This window comes from Ambystoma mexicanum, chromosome 10 (assembly GCF_040938575.1).
Source record: "Ambystoma mexicanum isolate Mex_15411 chromosome 10, UKY_AmexF1_1, whole genome shotgun sequence".
Classification (NCBI taxonomy): Eukaryota; Metazoa; Chordata; class Amphibia; order Caudata; family Ambystomatidae; genus Ambystoma; species Ambystoma mexicanum.
This window is the reverse complement of record NC_090932.1, coordinates 1,276,369,010-1,276,391,960: the sequence shown is the minus strand read 5'-3', so window position 1 is coordinate 1,276,391,960 and position 22,951 is coordinate 1,276,369,010. Positions and strand designations below refer to the sequence as shown.

General features: G+C 48.5%; 1 protein-coding gene across 1 annotated transcript in view; it reads left to right on the top strand.

The window, feature by feature from the left end:
- Positions 1-22,951, top strand: part of AP1B1 (adaptor related protein complex 1 subunit beta 1) — an 896,137-nt gene that overhangs the window by 383,650 nt on the left and 489,536 nt on the right. The window contains exon 12 of the mRNA XM_069619269.1: positions 13,275-13,534. Coding sequence (XP_069475370.1) covers positions 13,275-13,534 — 260 coding nt within the window. The remainder of the gene's footprint in view (positions 1-13,274; positions 13,535-22,951) is intronic.

Below are 22,951 nucleotides of genomic sequence, written 5' to 3'. Positions count from 1 at the left end.
ACTATTCCTAAGAACCTTTGCAGAGACTTTTCCGTTGATCTACTAGAACTGCTTTGTCCTATCCAAGACTTTAGCCCATTGACTTTGGCTTAGCCTATTGAATTGACTCTTCTGGTGAACTAAAAATATCTGCACTGCCTAACAAATAACTGTATTCTTTCCATGTTCTGATAACCTATGCCTTTTTGCTCCTCCTTCAAAGTAATCTGAATGCCTTAGAAACTTAAAGTGTATAGTACTGAAGTATATTTGTGTGTGATTATAGTGCTTCCATATGAATGTTTTATTCATAAGTTATGAATGTTTTATAACTGACAGTTAAATAAATTAATAGGTTTTTAACAAAAAAACCTTGAGTGTAAGAGTTTATTTGAACACCTGCGATTGTATTATTTATTACAGCTCACATTCTCTCTTGAGATAAGCCTGGCTGCTCAGCCCTGCTACCAAAAATGTATAAAGGTTGGTTTTGCTTACACCTGTAGTCCTAGTTGTGTGTAGTGGTCCCAAAGGGAACTGCATACAAACTTTGCTTAAGTCTTTGAAGAAAAAGATGAATCAATGTAGGGCGACAAGCTGTGAAACTTGTGATTAGTAGAAGATGCAAGCAACTCTACAGCAAGAGGTAAGTTCTCTTAGACTTTGTACAGTACCTTTTTAAAATTATGAAGGGATTCAGCAGATGACTCCTGTTCCTGTGCAGCTCTGCAGATCTCACTGTTCCTGGGCCTCACTGGTGGGGACAAGAGTGAGGACATCGGAGGACTCCTGCACTGGTTCAGTCAAAACGTGCAACTGGCAAACTTCACTTTCAGTGGCTGTTCAGTGTTTCAGCTCCTTGCGTCTACCGCAAATAGCAACACTGTGGTTCCTGGCTGTCGAGATGGACTTTCCTTGCTACTAGGGTCCCGTACTCTGTTGAGCGGGTTCAGGCTTGGTCAGTCCTTCTTCCTGGGAGTCCGGAGGATCTTCCTGGAGCTCTTGGCCAACTTAAAAGCAACACACAAACTGGTGTTCCTTTCCCTGTCTCTACGGTTTCCAGCAGCAACTCTGTGGAAATTCAACCAGCTCCGAGATGGATGTCCAGGTGGCTTACTTTGGAGTTGATTGGTCCCACCAACTCCAGGGGAGAATTCATCCTTGCAGGGGCTTCTCTGCCGATGCAAACCTGGTGTTTCAGCAGTGCAGCAGGCGTCCTCTTAAAGTTCTTCTTTGGTTCCTTCGTCCAGTGGTCGACTCTGCCTTCCAAGCCAAAGACTTGCCTTTTATACAGTTCTCTCACCTTTCATTCCAGCCAAGCTGTCAGTCACACAGCAGGGTGGCTGTCTTTGCCGGACAGTCAGCCAGCCAATCATCAGAGCGCATTTGGGTCTCCTAGGAGACTAAGCACAGGGAGTTTTGGCCACCTCACTCCTTCCTGCCTACCCCAGACACCATGGAGCCAGAGGCGGGCTTCACTCGTGAATCCTGGCAAAACAAAGGGACCAAACCTGGTTTGGCACGCAGAGTAAATCTCAAGAAGGACCTTTCCACATAGAAATGACAAAAAAAGACCTTGCCATTTTGACAAAAATGGCACCCATGGGTGCTTTACTGCAGCTGCGACCACAGCCCGCGGTAAATGCACACCACGGTAGTAAAAACAAAACCACTGCCACCAGTCCTTCAGTGAGAAAAGGGTAATATAAGAAAATGTTACATGAGAAGCTAGACACGGGGGCTAATAGGTAACCCCTCCAGCACCCTATTGTAAAATAGTGTGTGCTGTGTCTAGAAAGTTACAAATTTAAGTCGGCAATTTCACTTTACTGCTCTGGGAAACAGCAGTTTATCCATATAAGACTTCAAGGGGATTGGGTCCTTCGACGTATTCCATATCTATGACAGTAAACCCCAGAGCTGTGCTGCTTTGGAAGATTTTCGGCGTCTGCGTCGATACGCTGTCCTCGAGGGCCTCCCTCGAGCCGACGTCACCAGATGTTCTAAGTAGGACGCACGATGCCCGTAGCCTCAGTTCCGTTTTTTCCCGCATATGTGCTCGCTTCGGAGATCTCTGCGTGCCTCGGTTCTTCTGAGTTCTGTTCTTTCGGTTCTTCGAGCCTGTTTGTTGTGAATATTTCCTTGATGTCTTCGTCTTCTTCCACCCCGCAGCCGGGTTTTAAGAAGTGTCGGGACTGCGGGTCCAAGATGTCCTTAACGGATTCGCACAACGCCTGCCTCTGGTGCCTCGGTGAGGACTACGACACGGATGACTGTGTAGACTGGCAGTCGCTTACATCGAAGGCCTTGCAGGAGCGTAAGAAGCTTCCTGTAGGTAAGGTGGCCAAGCCCCAGAAGTCAAGATCCACTGGGCTTTCGACTGACGATTCGAGGGGCGACTCTTCGCATCGTCGGCCTAAGTCCGGGGTGGGTCTTGTTCCAGGAGTAGGTCCGCCATTCCTCTGCCTCTTCGAGGCACTCACGGAAGCGCCGGCATCGGTTGCCTTCCTCGTCCGAGGACTCCGCCCGTCGGCAGGTGGCTTGTCCCAACAAACATTCCACTCCTGCAGAATGGGATTAATTTCGTCAGGAGACAGTGATTTTTCAGTCACAGGGCTCTGTTCCGTCTGTGCCGTCAAAAGACGCCAGCCGTGACCGTGCTAGAGCCACCACTCGCACGCCTTTGGGCTCGGGTGGTCGGCGCGATCATCAAGCACCTTCGAGGTCTCGATCGGACAAGGTGGATCGCTCTAGACATGCCCTCTCCAGGTCCCGGTCCTCGACGCCCTCGAGACTGTCGGAGCCTGTGAGGTCTTGGAAGAAGACATCGACCCCTTGTCAAGGGACTCTCTCGAGGCTCTGCCTCCGAGGAAGCAGTCGACTCCTTCAGCGCCCAGGCTGTCGAAGGACACGCTCGGGGCTCCGCCCTCGAGGACTGTGTCGCAGCCGTCGGCTCGACACCGATTCCATCAATGCCTTTCGAGGCTGCTTTGTCAGAGGTACCGCGTAACACGGTGGAACCCCCTAGAAAGGGTTTGGCCAAGGCTAAAAATGTCTGTCCCTTTTTCTGTGCCCTCATTCCAGCCTCTGGATTATATTTCTGAGGTGGATGAAGGGTCTGAGGAAGGTATGGTTCCTGAGGAGGTACCTGACGAGATTTTGTCTGCTCATAGCCAGATTGAAGACCTGCGTCAGTCGGTGCATGACGCCAGTGGTCTGGACACCTCTCGGGAGGTGGAGTTCTGTAGGCCTGATCCTGGCACCCATGCCGAGTCCTCGTACTGGCGCCTTATGTCGAGGGTCACGGAATACGTGGGGTAGTCAGTGCCACCAGTGGATTTTCTGCAGGATGACCTGACGGATATCCTTGACCAAGGTCCACCAACTGATCCGGTACTGCCATTCCATATGGCCTTGCAGAGAAGGGTGGCAGCAGCTTGGACTGCTCCGGAGAGTCACCCGGCAGTGAGCAATTCTTTGCCGCGAAAATACCGCCCAGCCAGTAGCGACCCCTGTTACTTGACCACGCACCCCACTCCGGAGTGTTTGGTGGTGCAGGTGGCTATGGCCCCAGCGAAGCAGGCGTCGTACCTTACCATCCCTCCTGATAGGAATGACAAGCGTTTGGATGGCTGGGCAAAGAAAGTGTTTTCTTCAGGGGGTATGGCTTTACAGGCAGCCAACTCTGTGTGTGCCTTGTCACGTTTCACTGTGGAACTGTATTTCGTTAGCGGCTGAACATATTCCCGAAGGGGATGAATGGGTGGTTTTCTTGCTATTTTACAGGATGGCAAGGATGCGCGTGTGAGTCCGTTTAGTCGGGTCTGGACATGGCAGATTGTGTCAGCCGTTCCATGGCGGCGAGCACCGTAATACACAGGTTTGTGTGGTTGTTGCGGAAGTTGGGGGTTTGCTCCGGATGTGCAAGCCCGGCTCCTCAACATGCCCTTTGATGGTGTACATCTTTTTGGCAACAGCAAAGTCGTTGTGCGCTGCAGTTCACCAACCTCCGCCTTTTCGTCCTAGGGGACAGCAATGGAGGGGACATTCCTTTCGATATTACTCATCCTTTGGTAAATCGAGAGGAGCTGCAAGTCAAAGGGGCCACAGTACGAGTATCAGAGGTGAAAAACAGGGTACTCGAGGTGCCAAAGCCGCTCGGGCAGTTGCCTCTTTGCCCTCAGGCACTGCCGCAGCCGCTTCAGCTCAGTCATGAGGCCATGGTTCGCTGGTTGGGAGAAGGCTGGTGCAGCACCTTGTAGAGTGGCGTGCCATTACTTCAGATGTGTGGGGTTCTGGAGATCATAGCCCACAGCTATTGTCTTCCTTTCTGGCAGAGGCCTTACGACAATCCACCAGGGAATCTCTCTTTGAAGAGTCCGGATCCGCTCCTTGCGCAGGAAATGCAATCCCTGCTGGAGAAAGGCACCATAGAACTGGTGCCTGTAGCGGAGAGGAACAAGGGATAGTATTCCCCTTATTTTTTGATTTCGAAGAAAGACTGGGGATTGAGACCCGTCATGGACTTGCGCGGTTTGAACAAGCTCCTCAGGAAGGACAAGTTCAAGATGGTTACTCTTTCTCAAGTCCTCCAGGCCCTTCAACTTCAGGACTGGTTGGTGTCTCTCGACCTCAAGGACGCTTACTTTCATGTACCGATCCATCCCAAGCACAAGAAGTACCTTTGGCGACTCAGACTTTCAGTTTCGGGGCCTGCCGTTCGGATTGACCTCCGCCCGAGGGTCTTCACCATGCACATGGTGGTGGTGGCAGCGTATCTCGGGAAAGGGGGATTCACGTCTATCCCTACCTGCACAATTGGTTGATCAGGGCGTGCTCTCCCGAGCAAGTCCCGGATCATCTGTCCCTCACTTGCCACTCCCTTCACAAGCTGGGCTTCTCCCTCAACTTAAGGAAGTCCCACTTGACGCCAACTCAGCGGCTCCAGTACATCGGAGCAGTGCTTGACACGTCCCTGGGGCACGTGTTTTCCTCCCCAGGTGAGGGCTCATTACATTCAGCAGATGGTGCACAAGTTTCAGCATGCCCAGAGTCTCCCGGCGTTTGAGTTCTTGAGGTTGCTCGGCCTCATGGCATCCTGCATTCTTCTGGTGCCCGAGGTCAGGTTGCGGATGAGATCTCTGCAATAGGCTATCAAGATGCAGTGGTCACAGTCCTCTGGCAGGATGTCGTACCCCGTTCAGGTGCCGCCCTCGGTCGCCCAGGACCTTCTGTGGTGGGCTGTCGATGGCAATCTGATGAGGGCGGCTCCATTTTGGCTACCCTGGCCGGAGGCGACGACCATGACGGACGCATCCCTCATGGGATGGGGAGCTCATGGCAACAAGTTGACAGTCAGCGGTCGTTGGTCTCTGTCGGAGTCCAGACTCTATCAATCTGTTCGAGCTGAGGGCCGTCAGGCTTGCTCTGAAGGCTTTTCTCCTGACTGTGTGAGGAAAGAATGTCCTGATTCTGACGGTCACCACAGTGGCCGTGCACTACCTCAACAAAAAGGGGGAGTGGGGGGCAGGGTCACTTCCTCTGTGCAGGTAGGCGATGCAGCTATGGTTCTGGGCTATCCAGCAGGAAATTTCGATCTCAGCGGTTCATCTGGCCGGAGACGAAAACTAGACGACGGACGCTCTGAGCCGGCAGAGCATGATCTCTCCCGAGTGGGAGCTGGCTGAGGAGATTCTCCTGGAGATCTTCGCCCTTTGGGGGACCTCTCAAGTGGATCTCTTCGCCTCCAGTGTCAACCGGAAGTGCAAAAGGTTCTGCTCGCGGGAATTTCTTCCAAGAGGAGCCTTTGGAGACTTGTTCGTGGTGGCGTAGTCCTTCCCACTGCTGTACGCGTTTCCTCCAGTCCCCGTCATCCCGCAAGTGCTGCGGAGGTTCGTTTCCCGGATGATCCTCATTGCTCCGGACCTTCTCGACTTGTCCATCTGCCCTCCACGTCGTCTTCCCTACCGAGACGATCTGCTCTCACGGGAGGGGGGGGGGTCAGGTTCTCCATCCAGAGGTCAGATCCCTCAACCTTCACACTTGGCTTCTGAAAGGTTGAGGTATAAGGATTGGGACCTCCCTGAAGATGTGATGGAGGTGTTGCTTTCGGCCAGACGGCCTGCAACCAAGTCCCTGTACCGTTGCCATTGGAGAAAGTTCTGCGACTGGTGCAGGGTTAAGAATGTGGATCCTTTTTCATGTGACATTCCTGTGGTTCGTTCTTTTTTGCTTTTGTTAGCCCACAAGGGCCTGCAAGTGGGTACCATTAAAGGTTACCTGGCGGCGTTGTCCATATTTAAGTGCTTGTCGGAGGAGTGTTCTTATTTCAAAATTCCTTTAATTTCTCAGTTTCTCAAAGGGCTCACTAATTTGATTCCGCCATCACCTTTCCAGGTGCCTGGTTGGGATTTGAACCTTGTTCTAAAATTCCTAATGGGAGCCTTTACATTCTTGTCCTGAGTCTGTTAACCCTTAAAACTGTATTTTTAGTTGTGTTCACTTCCGCTCGCAGAGTGAGTGAGTTGCAGGCACTTTCAGTTAAGCCATCCTTCACTGTGTTTCATAAGGACAGGGTTGTCCTTGGAGTTCGTCCTTCCTTTCTTCCGAAAGTTGTCTCGGAATTTCATTTAAGCCAGAAGGTCATTCTTCCGGCATTTTATCCTCCTCCGCATCCTGGTAAGGAAGAGGAGAGGCTCTATAGGTTGGATCCTAGGAGAGCTTTAAGTTTGTACATTTCACACATGTCCCGGGTCAGAGTGGACGATCAGCTCTTTAGAGGTTACGCTGGAAGGCGTTTGGGACAAGCTGTTACTAAGCAGACTTTGTCTACATGGATTATTTTGGCAATTTCTGAATGTTACCGGTTGGCTTATGGGCCCATTCTAAGAGGAGTATGGCTGCCTCTACTGCCCTGCAGAGGGCCGTTCCTATTCGAAACATCTGTGAAGCAGCCACTTGGCCTTCGGTCCATACTTTTGTACGACACTACTCCCTAGATTCCATCCATGGGCAGTATCTGGCCTTTGGCAAGGCGGTCCTTTACTCTGCAATTTGATTGGACATTTTAAATTTCTATATTCTGAATTATTTTTCCCCTCCTCCATACCTTGGTACTGCTTTGGGAGTCCGTCATAGATATGGAATACGTCGGAGGACCCAATCCCCTTGAAGGACAAGTTACTCTTACCTGGTAATGCTCTTTCGATGGGATGGTCCGACGTATTCCATATCGCTCCCTCCCTACCTGCCCTGCTACAGAATTTCTTATGCGATTGCAGCTTATGTTTCCGCAAGGCTTTCTGTGGTCATACTGGCATTAGTTTGGTGCCACACGTTCTGGGGGAAAAAACTACAACTGAGGCTACGGGCGTTGTGCGTCCTACTTATAACATCCGGTGACGTCGGCCCGACGGAGGCCTTCGAGGACAGCGTATCGACGTCATCGACGCAGGACGCAGACGCCGAATATTTTCTAAATCTGCATAGCTGTGGTGATTACTATCATAGATATGGAATAAGTCGTCAGACCATCCCATCGAAAGAACATTACCAGGTAAGAGACTGAAGGTGCTGTGTGACACAATGTAACAAGATGATGCCTATGGAGTTTGTCAGACTCTCACAACTAAAAGAAACAGAGTTCAAAATCACATTAAAATACACGAGAGAGTGGGAAAAAGGGCATCGCTCTCCAGGTTAAAGAATTCAAGTCCTGAAAATCCAGTAAAGTTACTGGGGGTCTCTAAGGTAGGGAGAATTCTCAGAAATGTGCTAATTCCTCTCTAACAACCTGTGATCGAGTAGCAAAACCACTGGTAGTTTTCACTGTGGTTGGGGGTTTGGGTGGGGTTTAGGGGGATATGCTCTCTGTCCACTCTAAGGGAAAGAATGATGGGGGGGAATGGTCTGAGTAGATGAGGGACAGAATGGCATTACTATCTAAGATACCCATCAGCGACATCGACACCAGCCAGTTATCTATCCGTGAGATAGTGTCATGGACCGAGGAGTATAAGGTTAGCTGAAGTGTGGACATAGTCTGTCTAATAACTCTTGTGGCAGCTGTATGTGTCCTAGGTCCCGTTGTCGAACCGTCTTTTTTTGTATGTCAAGTATAGTATTAATGTCACCTCCCCATATTGCAACAAAGCTGTCCAGAGTTGCATTTTTGAGCTAATTCCAAGAAGGAGGGGTTGTTAAGGCCATATGTATTAACCAAAAGGTTTTTACTGCTGACAGTAAATCCCAGGTAAGGACGGATCTCCCCACAGGGCCTACTAAGGTCTTTATATGCCGGAAGTGAGGAGTGATAAATAGTCAAGACCCCATGCAATTGGGAGGAGTATGAGGTGTAGTATATGTTCTTTCCCCCACCTTGTAGGAAATGATTCATGGACTGCATGGGTTTCTTGTAGCATTATGATTTTGTAGTTATATCTGTCTATCTAGGCCACTAGCTCCCTCACTTTGATCGGTTTGTTGATACCCCGTACATTCCAGCTAAGGAACCATAGTGGACCTACCTGGCTAACCATGCTCATCATTGATCAATGTCCCAGCCCATCCAGATCTGTGTAACCTTTCAGTGTTTATTGCGGAAAACATTAATCTGCGTGTCTTTACATTTTCTTGGATTACCCTCCTCCTCGAATCCGTAGCACCTCCATCCACCCTCACCATCCTCCCCAACTTGACAGTCCTAATGAAACAAAGTAGAAAAATCGTTGGGGTGGCTACAAACAGCCCGCCGAAGTCAAACAATGGGCATTCCAGTAACCTTAGGCTGCTTCCCCGGGCCCATTAACAGGCATGCCTGGGATCACTGCTAGAAACCTGCACGAATACACATTTGACTCCCAACCTTTCAGTGTCATCGCTTTCAGGTGATCTTGGCCTCCGTTCCACCAGCCCCTCAGCAGGTTCTGATTGCCTCCGCTTCTGTATCTGGAGTCTAGCTTTGAACAGCATGGAGTAGCGAATTTGGCGTTCTTGCAATAGTTTCCTGGCCTTGTCAAATGTCTTGCAAGCTGTTACTCATAGCACAGCTCTCCTCGCTCTCTCGCCACTCTCTGTCCCTGTAATTAAGGAGTTTTGCTATGATGGCACGGGGAGCAGCCATGGGCAGAGGTTGAAGCATTCTGTACGGTCTCTCGATTAGGAGGGTTCGCCTTGGATGGTTCACAGCATGTTCAATGAATGGCTCCATTGCCCTCTTTGGTGTGTTCTCAGGGACCCCGACTATAGGTACATTATTTCGCCTGGTTTAAGATTCCAGGTTGTCGCATTTGGCCTTGACTGCTGCTAGCTAAAGGAGGTGCAACCATTCTGCATTCCTTCCCGCATGCACACTAGATCCTGTTGTGGTCGGTGAGATGCTGCCCATCCACATTGTCCACTCTAGGGTTTGGGGTTTTATTCTGTGGTCCAGCCCCAACTTGAGTGCTGGTGTAAGAGTCCATTGGGCGCCCCGCTCGTCATTGTGGTTGATAGTATTGTAGGCCTTGTGTCTCTGGTAGCTGTGGTTGGGCTGAGTTTGCGTGCCAGTGTACTGAGGCCAGTTCTTAGATCAGTTTTCAGAGCCCTATATGGTGTCTAGTGGGGCCGTCTAAATTTTCACCAGAGTACGATAGTGTGAGGCAATCTGCATCACTCCGGAAGGGACGGTCTGCTCTGGCACAAAATCCTCCTCAGAGTTGTCCCCTCCCTCATCTGTCCACTTTGTATGAACCGCTTTCGTAGGGCAGGACCGGCTCAAGAGCACCGTGTTAGGCAGAATCCAGTGCAGTTCCCTTAGGGAGCACTACACCAGATTAGGACTACAGGTGAGAGCAATAAAGCCCCTTTGCTATCTGTGTGTACCACAAAGATTTAGTTGGTAGCTGTGGCTGAGCAGTCAGACTTATCTCAAGAGGGAGATGAGCAGTATTCAGGGTTTACACAATGGGTCTACTGTACTATGGAACAAGGAAACACTGACCAAAGCTTTGTATTTAAAAAGTAGTTATATATTTATTTTAGACAATTCTAATAATACACATCTATCACAGTTATCATGCAAGTTAAATTAAGTCAAAGGAAAAATATACACACTCCCAAGTTGAATTGTAGACCAAGTGCACCAAAGTGAAAACTGAGCAAAACGGCACAGTGAAAACTACACACAAGGGATCCTCTAACAATTCCTCAAAAGGGAGGGAAAGCACAAGTTAGCTAGAAATAGTTTCTTATACACCCTAGCAACATTTCACATCATTTTGTGAACCATTTCAGCAAGACAGTGCATCAGTATAGGCAATACTTAAAATGAAAACTGAGCAAAATGGCATTTCACAATGTTTAAGAATGGGAAGGAAAGGGTAGTTAAAAGAAATGGGTGCACCACACAGTTCTCAGTAAGAATCAGTCTAAAGAAAGCACATCTAACAAATGTGACCAGAGTCCGTAGGCCTGTGCCAGAGTCTGTGGTACAGGGCAAGGGCCCAGGAGCAAAAATGTTCTTGTAGCTGCAGTCAAGTCTTTGGTAAACGAAGTTGAAAAGGTAGTTGCAGAAGTTGAAAAGACAATGGGGGCGGCCAACCCAACAGGTAGGTAAAGGATTTAAAACACCGTTGGCACTACCGCGAAGAAAGGGCGGCCTGGCGGAACAATGTACCTTTAAAATGAAGAAGTGGCTCCTGCGGTGGCGGTTGTTCCTGGTAGTTCCTGCAGTTCGGGTGATCCAGCAGAGGAAGAGAGGCTCTCGTCGTGGAGGAAGGTTCGAGTTACTGCACTACCCAGGGATGAAACCAGCCGCGATGCTGCCCGACGAATAAAAGGCACGCTCCTTTAAATTGTGGTCCGGGTGAACTGGTGCCTGGCTATCCGGCCTCAGAGTCAGGGTACGGGAGATTTGACCAAGACAGGTCCGGGAAAGCGATTGGCAAACTGGTTGGCCCCACCAGCTCAAGGGAAGAAAGCTCTTGCAGGTGAACATCTTCTCTTGTGTGGAGAAAAGTGGTGAGACGCTGCAGCAGGGCTTCACCGGTAGTTGTCGTTGCAGAGGTCTTTGGCTTCTCTCCTCTTCGGCTTCGTTCCAGTGGCGATGTCTTGCTCTTCTAGTCCTCAGGACCCTGCTTTTATGCAAAAATATCCCCATTCATACAGCCTAGCAGTCACTCGCATAGTGGAGTGGTCATCTTGGCGGGAGACCCTCCAGCCTATCAGGATAGAGTGCGACATGGGTTGCTGAGGCAACCCTGTCCAGGGGTCCTACTTCCCCCTCCCACACAATGGACCCACCCCAGACTCAGTGGCGCCGAAAGGAGGGCTTCTCAGTAGAAGCGTGCCAAAAGGACGAACGGATCCCAGACCTGGGTTAGGAGTATAGAGAAAGACACGTGAAAGAAGTTATATTAAAGTTCTGGGAAATAAAACCTACCGGAGCAAAGGCCTGATCTTGGGCCCAGGTCCCTCCGCCGCCAGTGCCACATACCTGCACTGCCTGCCTGGCAACCCCGCACTTGGGGACTTTTTCTGTATCCCTACAGCCCCCCTACCAGCTCCTGACACCTGATGCCTGCACTTACCCATGCCCTTGCCACATGCTTGCAGTCACTTATTGTTTATCTACTCCCATGTACTGCACTGTCCCGGCCGCTTTCCCACACACTTGAGCGAGCTGAATGACACCTGGCCTAGTAGGATCATTGTCCGTCCTCCCTTTGTTACCCTCCCTTGCCTCGTCGCTCCTTGAAACACTTGTGTATAGGCGTGTTATAAATGCCATATGATATATCATATGCAGTACAGATCAGGCAAGAAGTCGCCCGGGCGATGTCGGAGGATTCAGATTGCTATTTTTACAGCTTGGTAAGTACATATGGGGAATGGAGGAAAAGGATCTTTGCAGTGATATGTACTGAGCTGTTGGACCTCCAGTATTAGACGGCCATCTTGACTGCTGCTTAGCAACACCCCCTTTTATTACTGTTTCAAGTGTAAAGTATGGGTGGTCTCACTTTGAGATCACCAACTGTGTGTATGTGTGTATATAGGGTGATTAAAGGATAGATACTTTGCTTTTACATTACCTGCTTAGAGATTTAAAGGTTTTATAAAATAGTTTTGGATTACTGTGTTGCAGGAGTTATTTGAGTGTGCTATGCTGGACTTACTGTACTACTACACTTCATAGCTCCTGATGTCTGCCTTACTGCTAAGTCTATAATATCTTTAATAGAGTTTGGCTAGACCGAAGTGTCAATTACCCTGTTCATCAACTGTGGTAGCTCTCAGAACCCTCTGACAGGCCTGGTCCTGAAAATCCATCTTTGTGTGTGTGTGTGTGTGTGTGTCTGTCTGTCTGTCTGTCTGTCTGTCATAATTTGGACACCAAACCCCACCCTTCAATAACTGTCTTACTGCATATGCCTTGGTAAATAAATGTGTATTTTTATGCTTACCTAAATGGACAATGCATTGCTTGCTATCTCTTAAGTATGTACATGTTACTTTTCACCACACCTCTGATTTTCTTAGTCTAAGCCTTACTGATAAGCCTCCGTACCAGGGGAGTTTGATTAGGCTTTTGTGTAAAACCTTTATAGGTCCATTAAGGTTGTCTTCACAGAACCCTGCACCAATTGAGGTTCTCAATAAACTCCTTGAACGCATCACTTTTGGCAAGAAGCACCCATTAGCACTTGACAGAGACCATGTGCATAGTCAGGTTTGCCAGATCAGTGATTACTTACGTTTACATATCCATATTCAGAGCAGCTGCTTGCCAGCTTGACACCCCCCTGACCCCCCCCCTTCCTTGTCATTGCCCCACTTTACATACCCCACAACAGACTTTCCTGTGGCTGCTCTTTCCACTCTCCCCACCACTTAAGTCTCTACTGCCACAATTGTCCAGCACCATGCATTCCAATTCAAATACCAAGAAAATGCAGGTTCCACGCATAGTGCCCGGTCACTTTTTCCATAACAGCCAGTGTTTATTGTGTGAAGAAACTGGTTGTGCACTCACTGCATCATGTATTTTTTTTTTTTAAAACAGAAAGGGACCTGATGCACCTCAGGCAAAATGATGGTGCATTGAGTGGGCCGTACAGAGTTCTAACACCCACCTTCTTTATTAAAAGTGTATGCTTTGCTGGGGTCTATTAACTTGGGCTTTTCCCCTCATTTTTACAGCTATTGGTTGCTGGCGGATTCCAGTATATTATTTCTCTTATTTTCTATTGTGACACCAAGAAATGAGCATTTCTCTTAACCACAACACGTAACCTATGTTTTTTTGCACTGGCTAGGACTCTGACAATCCCGACCTGAGAGATCGTGGCTACATCTATTGGCGCTTGCTGTCGACAGATCCTGTAGCCGCCAAGGAGGTGGTGCTGGCAGAGAAACCGCTCATCTCTGAGGAGACTGACCTAATTGAGCCCACTTTGCTAGAAGAACTGATCTGTTACATCGGCACATTGGCCTCAGTCTACCACAAGCCCCCCAGTGCTTTTGTTGAAGGCAGCAGAGGTATCCTCCATAAAAGGCCGCCTCCTCGTTCTGGATCGTGAGTATTACCAATAATTGACTGGGAAAGAAGGGAGGGCTTGCACATAACTATCAGAATCCACCGGAAGGGGTTTTGGTCTTGACGTCGGGTAATGAGTGTGGGACCCGGGCAGGTGAGGGAATGGAGTACAGGATTGGGTGAAAGTACTGGGGTGAACTGGGAGGTTCCTGCAGGCTGCAAGGAGAAAAAGGGGCACTCAGTTGGGTAATCTACAAACCCTGAACCTATACATCAAATCCCAGACCCCTACCAGAATCTGCTGTGGGGGAACCCACGGGTGTTAGGCAAGATTATATGCAGTACCCTTTGGGTGCATTACAACAATCTTGACCTCTTGGAAAAAGGGACCCAATTTTTGGTATAAGTCTGAACTACACAGGTTGGTAGTTTGGCTGAGCAGCCAGGCTTATCTCAAGAGGGGTCAATGTGAGCAGTAATGTTGTGACAGAGTTTCACAGTAGCAGTTATCCAAATAAACACTTCTACACAAGGTTTCTTGATAAAACAATTATTAATTTATTTCACAGTCAGTTGTAGAAGTCTTCTTCAGAAAGGAGCAATATATGTAACACTTGTAATACACTTCAAAACACACTCTGTTTCTCTAAATCAGATGATGCCCACTTATAAACACTTATTCGAATGGATTGTGTCCTCCAACACATTCCACATCTTTGACATGTAATGTCCACAGCGGTGTACTTCGGAAACTTTTTCGGCAGAGGGCGTCCTGCATCGATGGTGTTGGGTCGATGTCCCTCAGCGCGCCTCGTGTATTCCTTGTGAATATGTGGGCGACGTCACTGGATGTTATAAATAGGACGCACAGCACCCGTAGCCTCAGTTCCATTTTTCCTGCGAACGTTTTTGCTTTTGAAACTCTCCGCGCCCCGTGTATTCCTTGTGAATAGGTCTTCTTCTTCGACCCCTCCGACTCCGCGATCTGGCTTTAAGACTTGCCGGGACTGCAAGTCTAAGATGTCGATTACGGACCTGCATCGCATTTGTTTGTGGTGCCTGGGCGAGACTCATGACACAACAACTGTTCCAAATGCCAGTCACTGACTGCCAATGCCTTGTGGGGAGCGTAAGGAGAAGCTCCAGGTAGGTAGGGGTTCTAAACCAGTAAGTCTTGTAAAACATCTAAGGGGATGTCCACCGACGATTCGAGGGGCGACTCTCTGCGTCGGAAGGCCTCCCGAAGATCTCTGTTCCGGAGTGGTTCCCGCCATTCTTCCATGTCTCAGCATTCCAGGATGCGCCATCACTGGTCGTCTTCCCTGTCCTCCTCAGAGGATGGCGCCACTAAGAAATTGGCTTGTCCTACTAAGTCCTCGACTCCGGAGGAATGGGCAGCCTTCAGGTAGCAGATGCTGCCAATTTTCCAATCCTAGGGCACAGTTCCGTCCGCGCCTTCGGAAGAAGCCAGCAAGGAATGGTCTTGATCCGTTGCTCGTGCGCCTTAGGGCATGGGTCCTCGTCCCCGGCAAGACCGCAGAAACCTGGTTAGGGCTCAAGGTCGGGGTTGACTCTGTCGGCACTGTGTCCATCGAATACGGATGTCGAAGCTTTGCCTTCACACCAACCTTCGGCTCCATTGTCGAAGCCGTCAGCGCCTTCAACGCTGGCGCCAACAACGCCTTCGGGGCCTTTTGGCTGAAATTTGCCGGTGGACGTCCATGGTACTGTGAATCCTCCATGGAAGGCCACTTCCAAGTCTGTGAGGCCTGTTAAGGATTCCAGACTCTTCTGTTCTGAGGCAGGAGTTTTTCCTCCCTCTGGATGACATCTATGAGGAGAGGTCAGATTTTGAGTTTGACCCTGTTGAGCCTGATGTGGCTCCTGTCTTTTCCGGAGACAGACAGTTGAAAGAGTTAAGGCAATCTATTCATGAGGCCAGTGGCTTGGACACTTCTCCTGAGGTGGAATTTGGCAGGCCTGAGCCTGGGGCTCATGCTGAGTCGTCCTACAGGAGACTGATGGCTAGGGTCGCCGAGTATCTTGGTTGGTCTACTCCTCCTGAAGCTTTTGTTCAGGACGACCTAACAGATATTTTGGATCAAGTTCCGTCCTCTGATCCGGTGTTACCTTTTCATTTGACGCTGCAGAAAAGGGTGGCGGCTGCTTGGCAGGCACCGAAATCTCTTCCGGCAGTTAACAAATCGTTAACTAAAAAATACTGCCCTTCCGGTAGCGACCCCAGCTACCTTTCATCTCACCCCACTCCCGAGAGTTTGGTGGTTCAGGCGGCTATGGCCACCTCGAGGCAGGCGGCATACCATACCATCCCTCCTGATGGGGACGACAAACGCTTCGACGGTTGGGCATGCAAGGTGTTTTCTGTGGGTAGTATGGCGTTGAAATCAGCCAACTCCACTTGTGCCTTAGCAAGATTCTCACACACTCTGTGGAATTGTTTCTCTAGCGGCTGAGCATATTCCCGAAGGGGAAGAAGGGGATGGGTTCCTTGATCTCGTGCAGGATGACAAGGATGCCATGCGTGAATCCCTTCAGTCGAGTTTGGACATGGCCGACAGTGTTAGCCAGTACATGGCTGCAAGCACCATTCTACTCAGATTTGCGTGGTTGCAGAAGTCGAGTTTTTCTCCGGATGTGCAAGCCCCTCTTTTGAACATGCCCTTTGATGGCGCGCATTTGTTTGGCAGCAAGGCTGACGAGAGCCTTGAGAGGTTGCAGACCTCAAAAGCTGCGGTGAAATCTTTGAGTGCAACTGTGTCAACCTCTGCCTTTTCGTCCTAGGGGACAACAGTGGAGGGGAGGTTCTTTTCGTTACTACTCCTCCTTTGGTAGGACGAGAGGAACCGCCAGTCAAAGGGGTCAGCAAAAAAGTACCTGTGGTGGTCAGGGAAATAGGGGTGCCAAAGCCACTCGGGCAGCTGCTTCTTTGCCTTCAGGCGCTGCCGTAGCCGCTCCAAAACAATCATGAGGCCATGTTCCATTGTTCGCTGGTTGGAGGCATACTGTCTCAGCATCTCGAAGAATCGCGAGCTATTACTTAGGATGTGTGGGTTCTGGATACAATAGCCCATGGCTACTGCCTTCCCTTCCTTAGGCAGCCTCACAACAATCCACTGGGGAATCTTTGAAGCTTCCAGATCCGCTCCTTGTGCAGGAAATCTTGACCCTGCTGGAGAAAGGCACTATAGAACTAGTGCCTGTAGCGGAGAGGAACAAGGGATGGTATTCCCCATATTTTTGGATTCCAAAGAAAGACTGGGTATTGAGACCCATCTTGGACTTGCGTTGGTTGCACAAACTTCTCACGAAGGACAAGTTCAAGATGGTCACTTTGTCTCAGGTCCTCCATGCCCTTCGACTTCAGGATTGGTTGGTGTCTCTGGTCCTACAGAATACTTACTTTCATGTTCGATTCATCCAAAGCACGGAAAGTACTTGAGGTTTGCGGCTGGCGACTCGCTTTTTCAGTTTCGGGTCCTGCCATTCGGATTGACCTCTGCCCCGAGGGTCTTCACCAAGCCAATGGTGGTGGTGGTGGCAGCGTATCTCAGGTGAGGGGGATTCACGTCTACCTCTACCTGGATGACCAGCTGATACGTGCACGTTCTCCCGAGCAAGCGAGGGATCATCTCAGTCTCACCTTCCACTCCCTCCACAAGCTGGGCTTATCCCTCAATTTCAAGAAGTCTCATCTGACACCTTCCCAACAGCTCCAGTACATCAGGGCTGTGCTGGACACGTCCTTGGGGAAGTGCTCGCCTCCCAAGGTGAGGGCTCATCACATTGTGCAGATGGTGGACAAGTTTCAACATGCCCACCGTCTCCTGGCTTTCAAATTCTTAAGGTTGCTCAGCCTCATGGCGTCCTGAATTTTTCTGGTGCCAGAAGCCAGACTGATGAGATACCTGCAGTGGGTTCTCCAGATGCAGTGGTCACAATTCTCAGGAAAGATATCGGATTACGTTCAGATTCCTCTCTCAATCTCACAGGGTCTGCTGTGGTGGGCCAACAAGTGGAACCTGATGAAGGGGGAGCAGTTTTAACAACCATGGCCGGAGGTGACAGTATTGACGGACGCTTCCCTCACAGGATGGGGAGCTCATGCCGAAGATTTGACTGCCAACGGTCGTTGGTGTCCGTCTCGATCCAGAGGTCAAGACTCTCAACCTCACGCTTGGTATCTGAAAGGTTGAGGGATAAGGATTGGGACCTCCCGGATGATGTGATAGAGGTGTTGCTTTCGGCCAGCAACCAAATCCCTGTACCATTAGCGCAAGTTTTGTAACTGGTGCAGAGGACATAATGTTGAGCCTTTTCAGTGTTCCATTCCCATGGTTCTATCTTTCTCGCTTTCTTTGGCCCACAGGGGCCTTCAAGTAGGTACCATTAAAGGTTACCTGGCGGCGCTGTCAATCTTCAAGCGCTCGTCCTAAGAATGTTCTTATTTTAAGATTCCTTTGATTTCCTAATTTCTTAAAGGGCTCACTAATGTGTTCCTGCCGTCCCTGTTCCAGGTGCCGGTTTGGGATCTGAATTTGGTCTTGAAATTTATGATGGGTGCTCCATTTGAACCTTTCCACTCTTGTCCTTTTGAGACTGTTGTCTTTCAAGACCGTGTTCTTGGTTGCGGTTACATCCGCTAGCAGAGTGAGTGAATTGCAGGCACTTTCATCTAACCCGCCCTTTACTGTGTTCCACAAGGATAGGGTTGTACTGAGGGTACGTCCTTACTTTTTACATAAGGTAGTATCTGAATTTGATTTAAGCCAGAAAGTGGTTCTTCCGTCTTACTATCCTCCTCATCCAGGTAAGGAAGAGGAGCGACTCCATAGGTTGGACCCTGGGAGAGCTCTAAACTTTTATATTTCTAGGATGTCCAGGGTCAGAGTGGACGATCAACTCTTTGTGGGGTATGCTGGACACCGATTGGGCCAGACTGTTACCAAACAGACCTTGTCCAGGTGGAGTATCCTCACCATTATTGAATGTTACCGATTGGCGGGCAAGGACCCTTCGGAAGGGTTGCAATCTCATTCCACTAGGGGCGTGGCTACTTCCACAGCCCTGCAGCGGGGAGTTCCCTTTAGGAATATTTGTGACGCAGCCACATGGGCTTCTATCCACACCTTTGTCAAACATTACTCCCTGGATACGCGCCATGGTCAAGATATGGCCTTTGGTAAGGCAGTGCTTTATTCTGCCATCTGATTGGGTATTCTAAATTCTCGTCCCTACTCCATTTTCTGGTACTGCTTTGGGAGTCTGTCAAAGATGTGGAAAACGTTGGAGGACGCAATCCATTCGAAGAACAAGTTACTTACCAACTGGTAACGTTCTTTCGACTGGATATTCTTCCAACGTATTCCACATCGCCCTCCCAGCCTGCCCCTCTGGAGAATTTCCTATGCTATTGCAGCTTACGTTCCCGCACGGCTATGTGCAGTCAAGCAGGCATTAGTTATGTGCATGTCACACGTTATGGAGGAAAAAACATAAACTGAGGCTACGGGCACCAAACGTCCTATTTATAACATCCAGTGACGTATCCCTCGACGGAGGCTTTCGGGGGACATCGACTCGACGCAGGACGCCTTCTGCCGAAAAAGTTTTCCGAAGTACACAGCTGCGGACATTACATGTCAAAGATGTGGAATACGTTGGAGGAACATCTAGTTGAAAGAACGTTACCAGTTGGTAAGTAACTTGTTCTACTGAAGGTTTCTTCATTAAACAATTATTAATTTATTTCACAGTCAGTTATATAAGCCTTTCTTCAAAAGGGAGCAATATATGTAACACTTCTAATACACTTCAAAACACACTCTTAGGTTCTCTAAATTCGACGATACACATTGGGGATGACAGACACTTCCTACACCCTGAGGTGACTTAAATAGCTAGGACACTGTGGACATTGATTTATCACTGGTACATTTAGAGCAATACAGAGTTTGGTGTAAAAGATAGAAGAGAAGAATAAAACAAAGATTAACAAATAATTCACAAACGGGTATGTACTTTTAAAAACCTTCCAATTTCAAATAAGTTTAACCCTTTCCTGAGGAAAAGATAAAGCACAGAGTCAAAGGGAAGAAGAGTATCTCAGGGAGCTAGGACAGCCAATGTTAATTGCACAATGTTTAGGGGAGCTGAAGATCTTCTTTGCAGGTAGGTAAAAAGTCTTGCACAATGTTTCTAGAAATGTTTGTAGAAGATGGAACACTTGAAGGGCCACAAGCTGGGAGGCCTGTGAGGGGCAAAGCTATAGCAACTCTGCAAGGTAACCAAGACAGGTCTCAACTGAGAGCAAGCAAGGCTACACAACAAGATGTAAGTTCTCTTAGACATTACAGTACCTCTGGTTAGAAGAAATGGTTCTAGCTGGCTTCTGTTCCTGTGGTTCCATGTAATAATGTCGCCACAAAAATCTCGCCATGCAAAAATATTGCCGAAAAATGGCTGTTTTTTGTTGCGACATTATTGCATGGAACATGCAGCGGACACCCCTGCAACCCCCAACATTTTTCATTTTTTTTACATTATTTTTGTACATTTTTTTTTTTTTTACATTTCTTTTTTTTTTTACTTTTTATTTTTTTACATTTTCCTTTTCCCGGCGATATTATTTACGGCGACCATATATATGGGGATATTACCTGATACCGTTCCTGTACAGCTCTGCAGATCCTGTTCCTGAACCTCAGTCGTGGGGACAAGAGGGAGGACGTCTGGGGACTCCTGCTCTGCAATGGAAAGGTCAGCCGGCAAACTTCAATTCAGAGGTCCTAAAAATACATGAGCGTGAGAAAAGGGGCCCACTCTCTCCAGGTTAGAAATTACAAGTCCTAAAGTCCAGCAAAAGAGCTAGGGGTTTCTAAGAAGGGAATTGGCACATTTCTGAGAATTCTCCTTCACCCCTACCACCCCTCCCCCCCAGACTAACGGACAGGAGAATTTAATCCACTCCTGGATGAATCGCCTTACTCCAGTCGGTCATACTTTCTGCAGAGACCATCAGCATTTTAGTGATTACATCCTGACCTATGTTCTATAGTAAAATCAAACCCCTGAAGGCTAATGACCATCTTAACAATTTAGGATTCTCCCCCTTCATCTGCGTTAACCATCTCAAGGGTTGGTAGTGGTGGTGATCTGTTTGAATTATAAAAGTAGACCCATACAAGTATGGTCTAAACTTCTTCAAAGACCACACAATGGCAAAACATTCACGTTCTATGGTTGTCTACCTTGTTTCTCGGTCCTTCAGTTTCCTACAGATTGGGTGTTCCCAGCCTTTCTCATCCAGCTGACTCGGAACTGCACCTATTACTGTATTGGAAGCATCAGTTTGTACAATAATGGATTGGTTGTAGTCAGGGGCTCTTAAGACTGGAGCTTGACAAAGGGGGTGCTTAAGTCTTTCAAATGCCTTAGTTCACTCCTCATTCCACCTGACCTTCTTGGGGAATATGGGTGAGGAGATCACATTCAAGGCAGAAGCTAAGGTCCTATAGTAACCAGTGAGACCTAAACAGGCTCTCACTTGGATTTCAGTAGTAGGGGTGGGCCAGTCTTGTACAGCTTGTACTTTGCTAGTCAGTGGCCTGATTTCACCTCCTCCTACCTCATGTCCAAGGTAGACCACTTTATTCTGTCCAATTTGACATTTGCTTGCCTTTATGGTCAGATGGGCCTGCTCAAGAGCCTGCAATACATAGCCTGTGTGGTCAATATACTGTTTCCAAGTAGGGCTGAACACTGCAATGTCATCCAAGTATGCCATGCATAAGTCCTCTATCCCATTCAGAACATGATTTACCATCCTTTGGCATATAACGGGTGCATTCTTTAGTCCAAAAGGCATTACCTTAAACTGGTAGAGGCCTCCTGGGGTTGAAAATGCAGTTTTCTTCTTGGCATGGTCTGTCAGCTATTTGCCAATAGCCTGAGGTTAGGTCAAATTTACTGAGGTACTTGGTTTGTTAGGCAAGATTGTTTGCAGTACCTTTGGGTGCAATACAACAACTCTGACCGCCTGGCAATGGGAACCCAACCTTTGGATAAATCTGTACTACACAGGTTGGTAGTGTGGTCGAGTAGCCAGGCTTATCCCGAGAGGGGTCAATGTGAGCTGTCGGGGTGTTACACAGAGATTCACAGTGATAAGTATTCAAATAAACTTACACACAAGGTTTCTTGATTAAACAATTATTAATTTATCAGTCAGTTAGAATAAGCCTTCTTCAGAAGGGAGCAATATAAAGCAACACACGAATAAACTTAAAATACACACACTTAGTTTTCTAAATCGGTAGATACCCATTTGGGATGGCTCACAGACACTACCTACACCCTCGGGTGACTTCAATTGCTAGGGTGCTATGGACATTAATATATCACTGTTTGCATTAAGAATAGTTTTTGGAGAAGTGTCAACGAAAAGAGGGATCAGAATAAAACAAGTATTCACACAATGATTCTAAAGCAGGTAAGTACTTTCAATAACCCCCAATGCAAAGTCTGTTAACCCTTTCATTTAAGGAAGGTAACAACACTTTAACGGGGAAGAGAAGTCATTCAGGGAGCCAGGCCAGCCAATATTTAAGTTGGCAAAAGTCAAGGTGAACTGAAGCACTTCTTGCAGGTAAGTAGAACGTCTTTCAGTGTTTCAAAAGTCTTGGTAGAGTCGAAGAAATCAAAGTAGGGCCACAAGCTGATTAGGCTTGTGAGGTAAAGAAGCTGATGGCAACTCTACAAATGCAACCAAGCAAGTCTCCGAGGACAGGTGGCTACACAACAAGAGGTAAGTTCTCTTAGACTTTACAGTACCTTTAGGTTGAAGAAAAAAGTGCAACAGATGATTTTGGTTCCTGTGCAGCTCTGCAGATCTCGCTGTTCCTGGTCCTCAGTCGTGGGAACAAGAGGGAGGACTTCTGGGGACTACTGCACTGCAATGGGATGGTCACTGCTCGCAACCGGCAATCTTCAAACAAGTGGCACTTTGGTGTTTCAGCTCCTTGCGTCTATCGCAAATAGCAACACTGCAGTTCCTGGCTGTCGAGATGGGATTTCCTTGTGTCTGGGATCCTGCACTCTGTTGAGGGGATTCAGGCTCGGTCAGTCCTGTTCCTGGGAGTCCGGAGGATCTTCCTGGAGCTCTTGGCCAGCTTAATAGCAACGCACACAAACTGGTGTTCCTCTCCCTGGCTATCCGTTACCAGCAGTGACTGCAGTGGAAACTCTACCAGCTTTGAGAGGATGTCCAGGTGGCTTACTATGGAGTTGATTGGGCCCACCAACTCAAAGGGAGAAGTCGTCCTTGCAGGGGCTTCTCTATCGATACGAATTTGGAGTTTCAGCACAGCAGCAGGACTTCACCGGGCAAACAAACGGTCCAGGAGTTGCAGCAGGTGTCTTCTTCAAGGTCTTCAGATT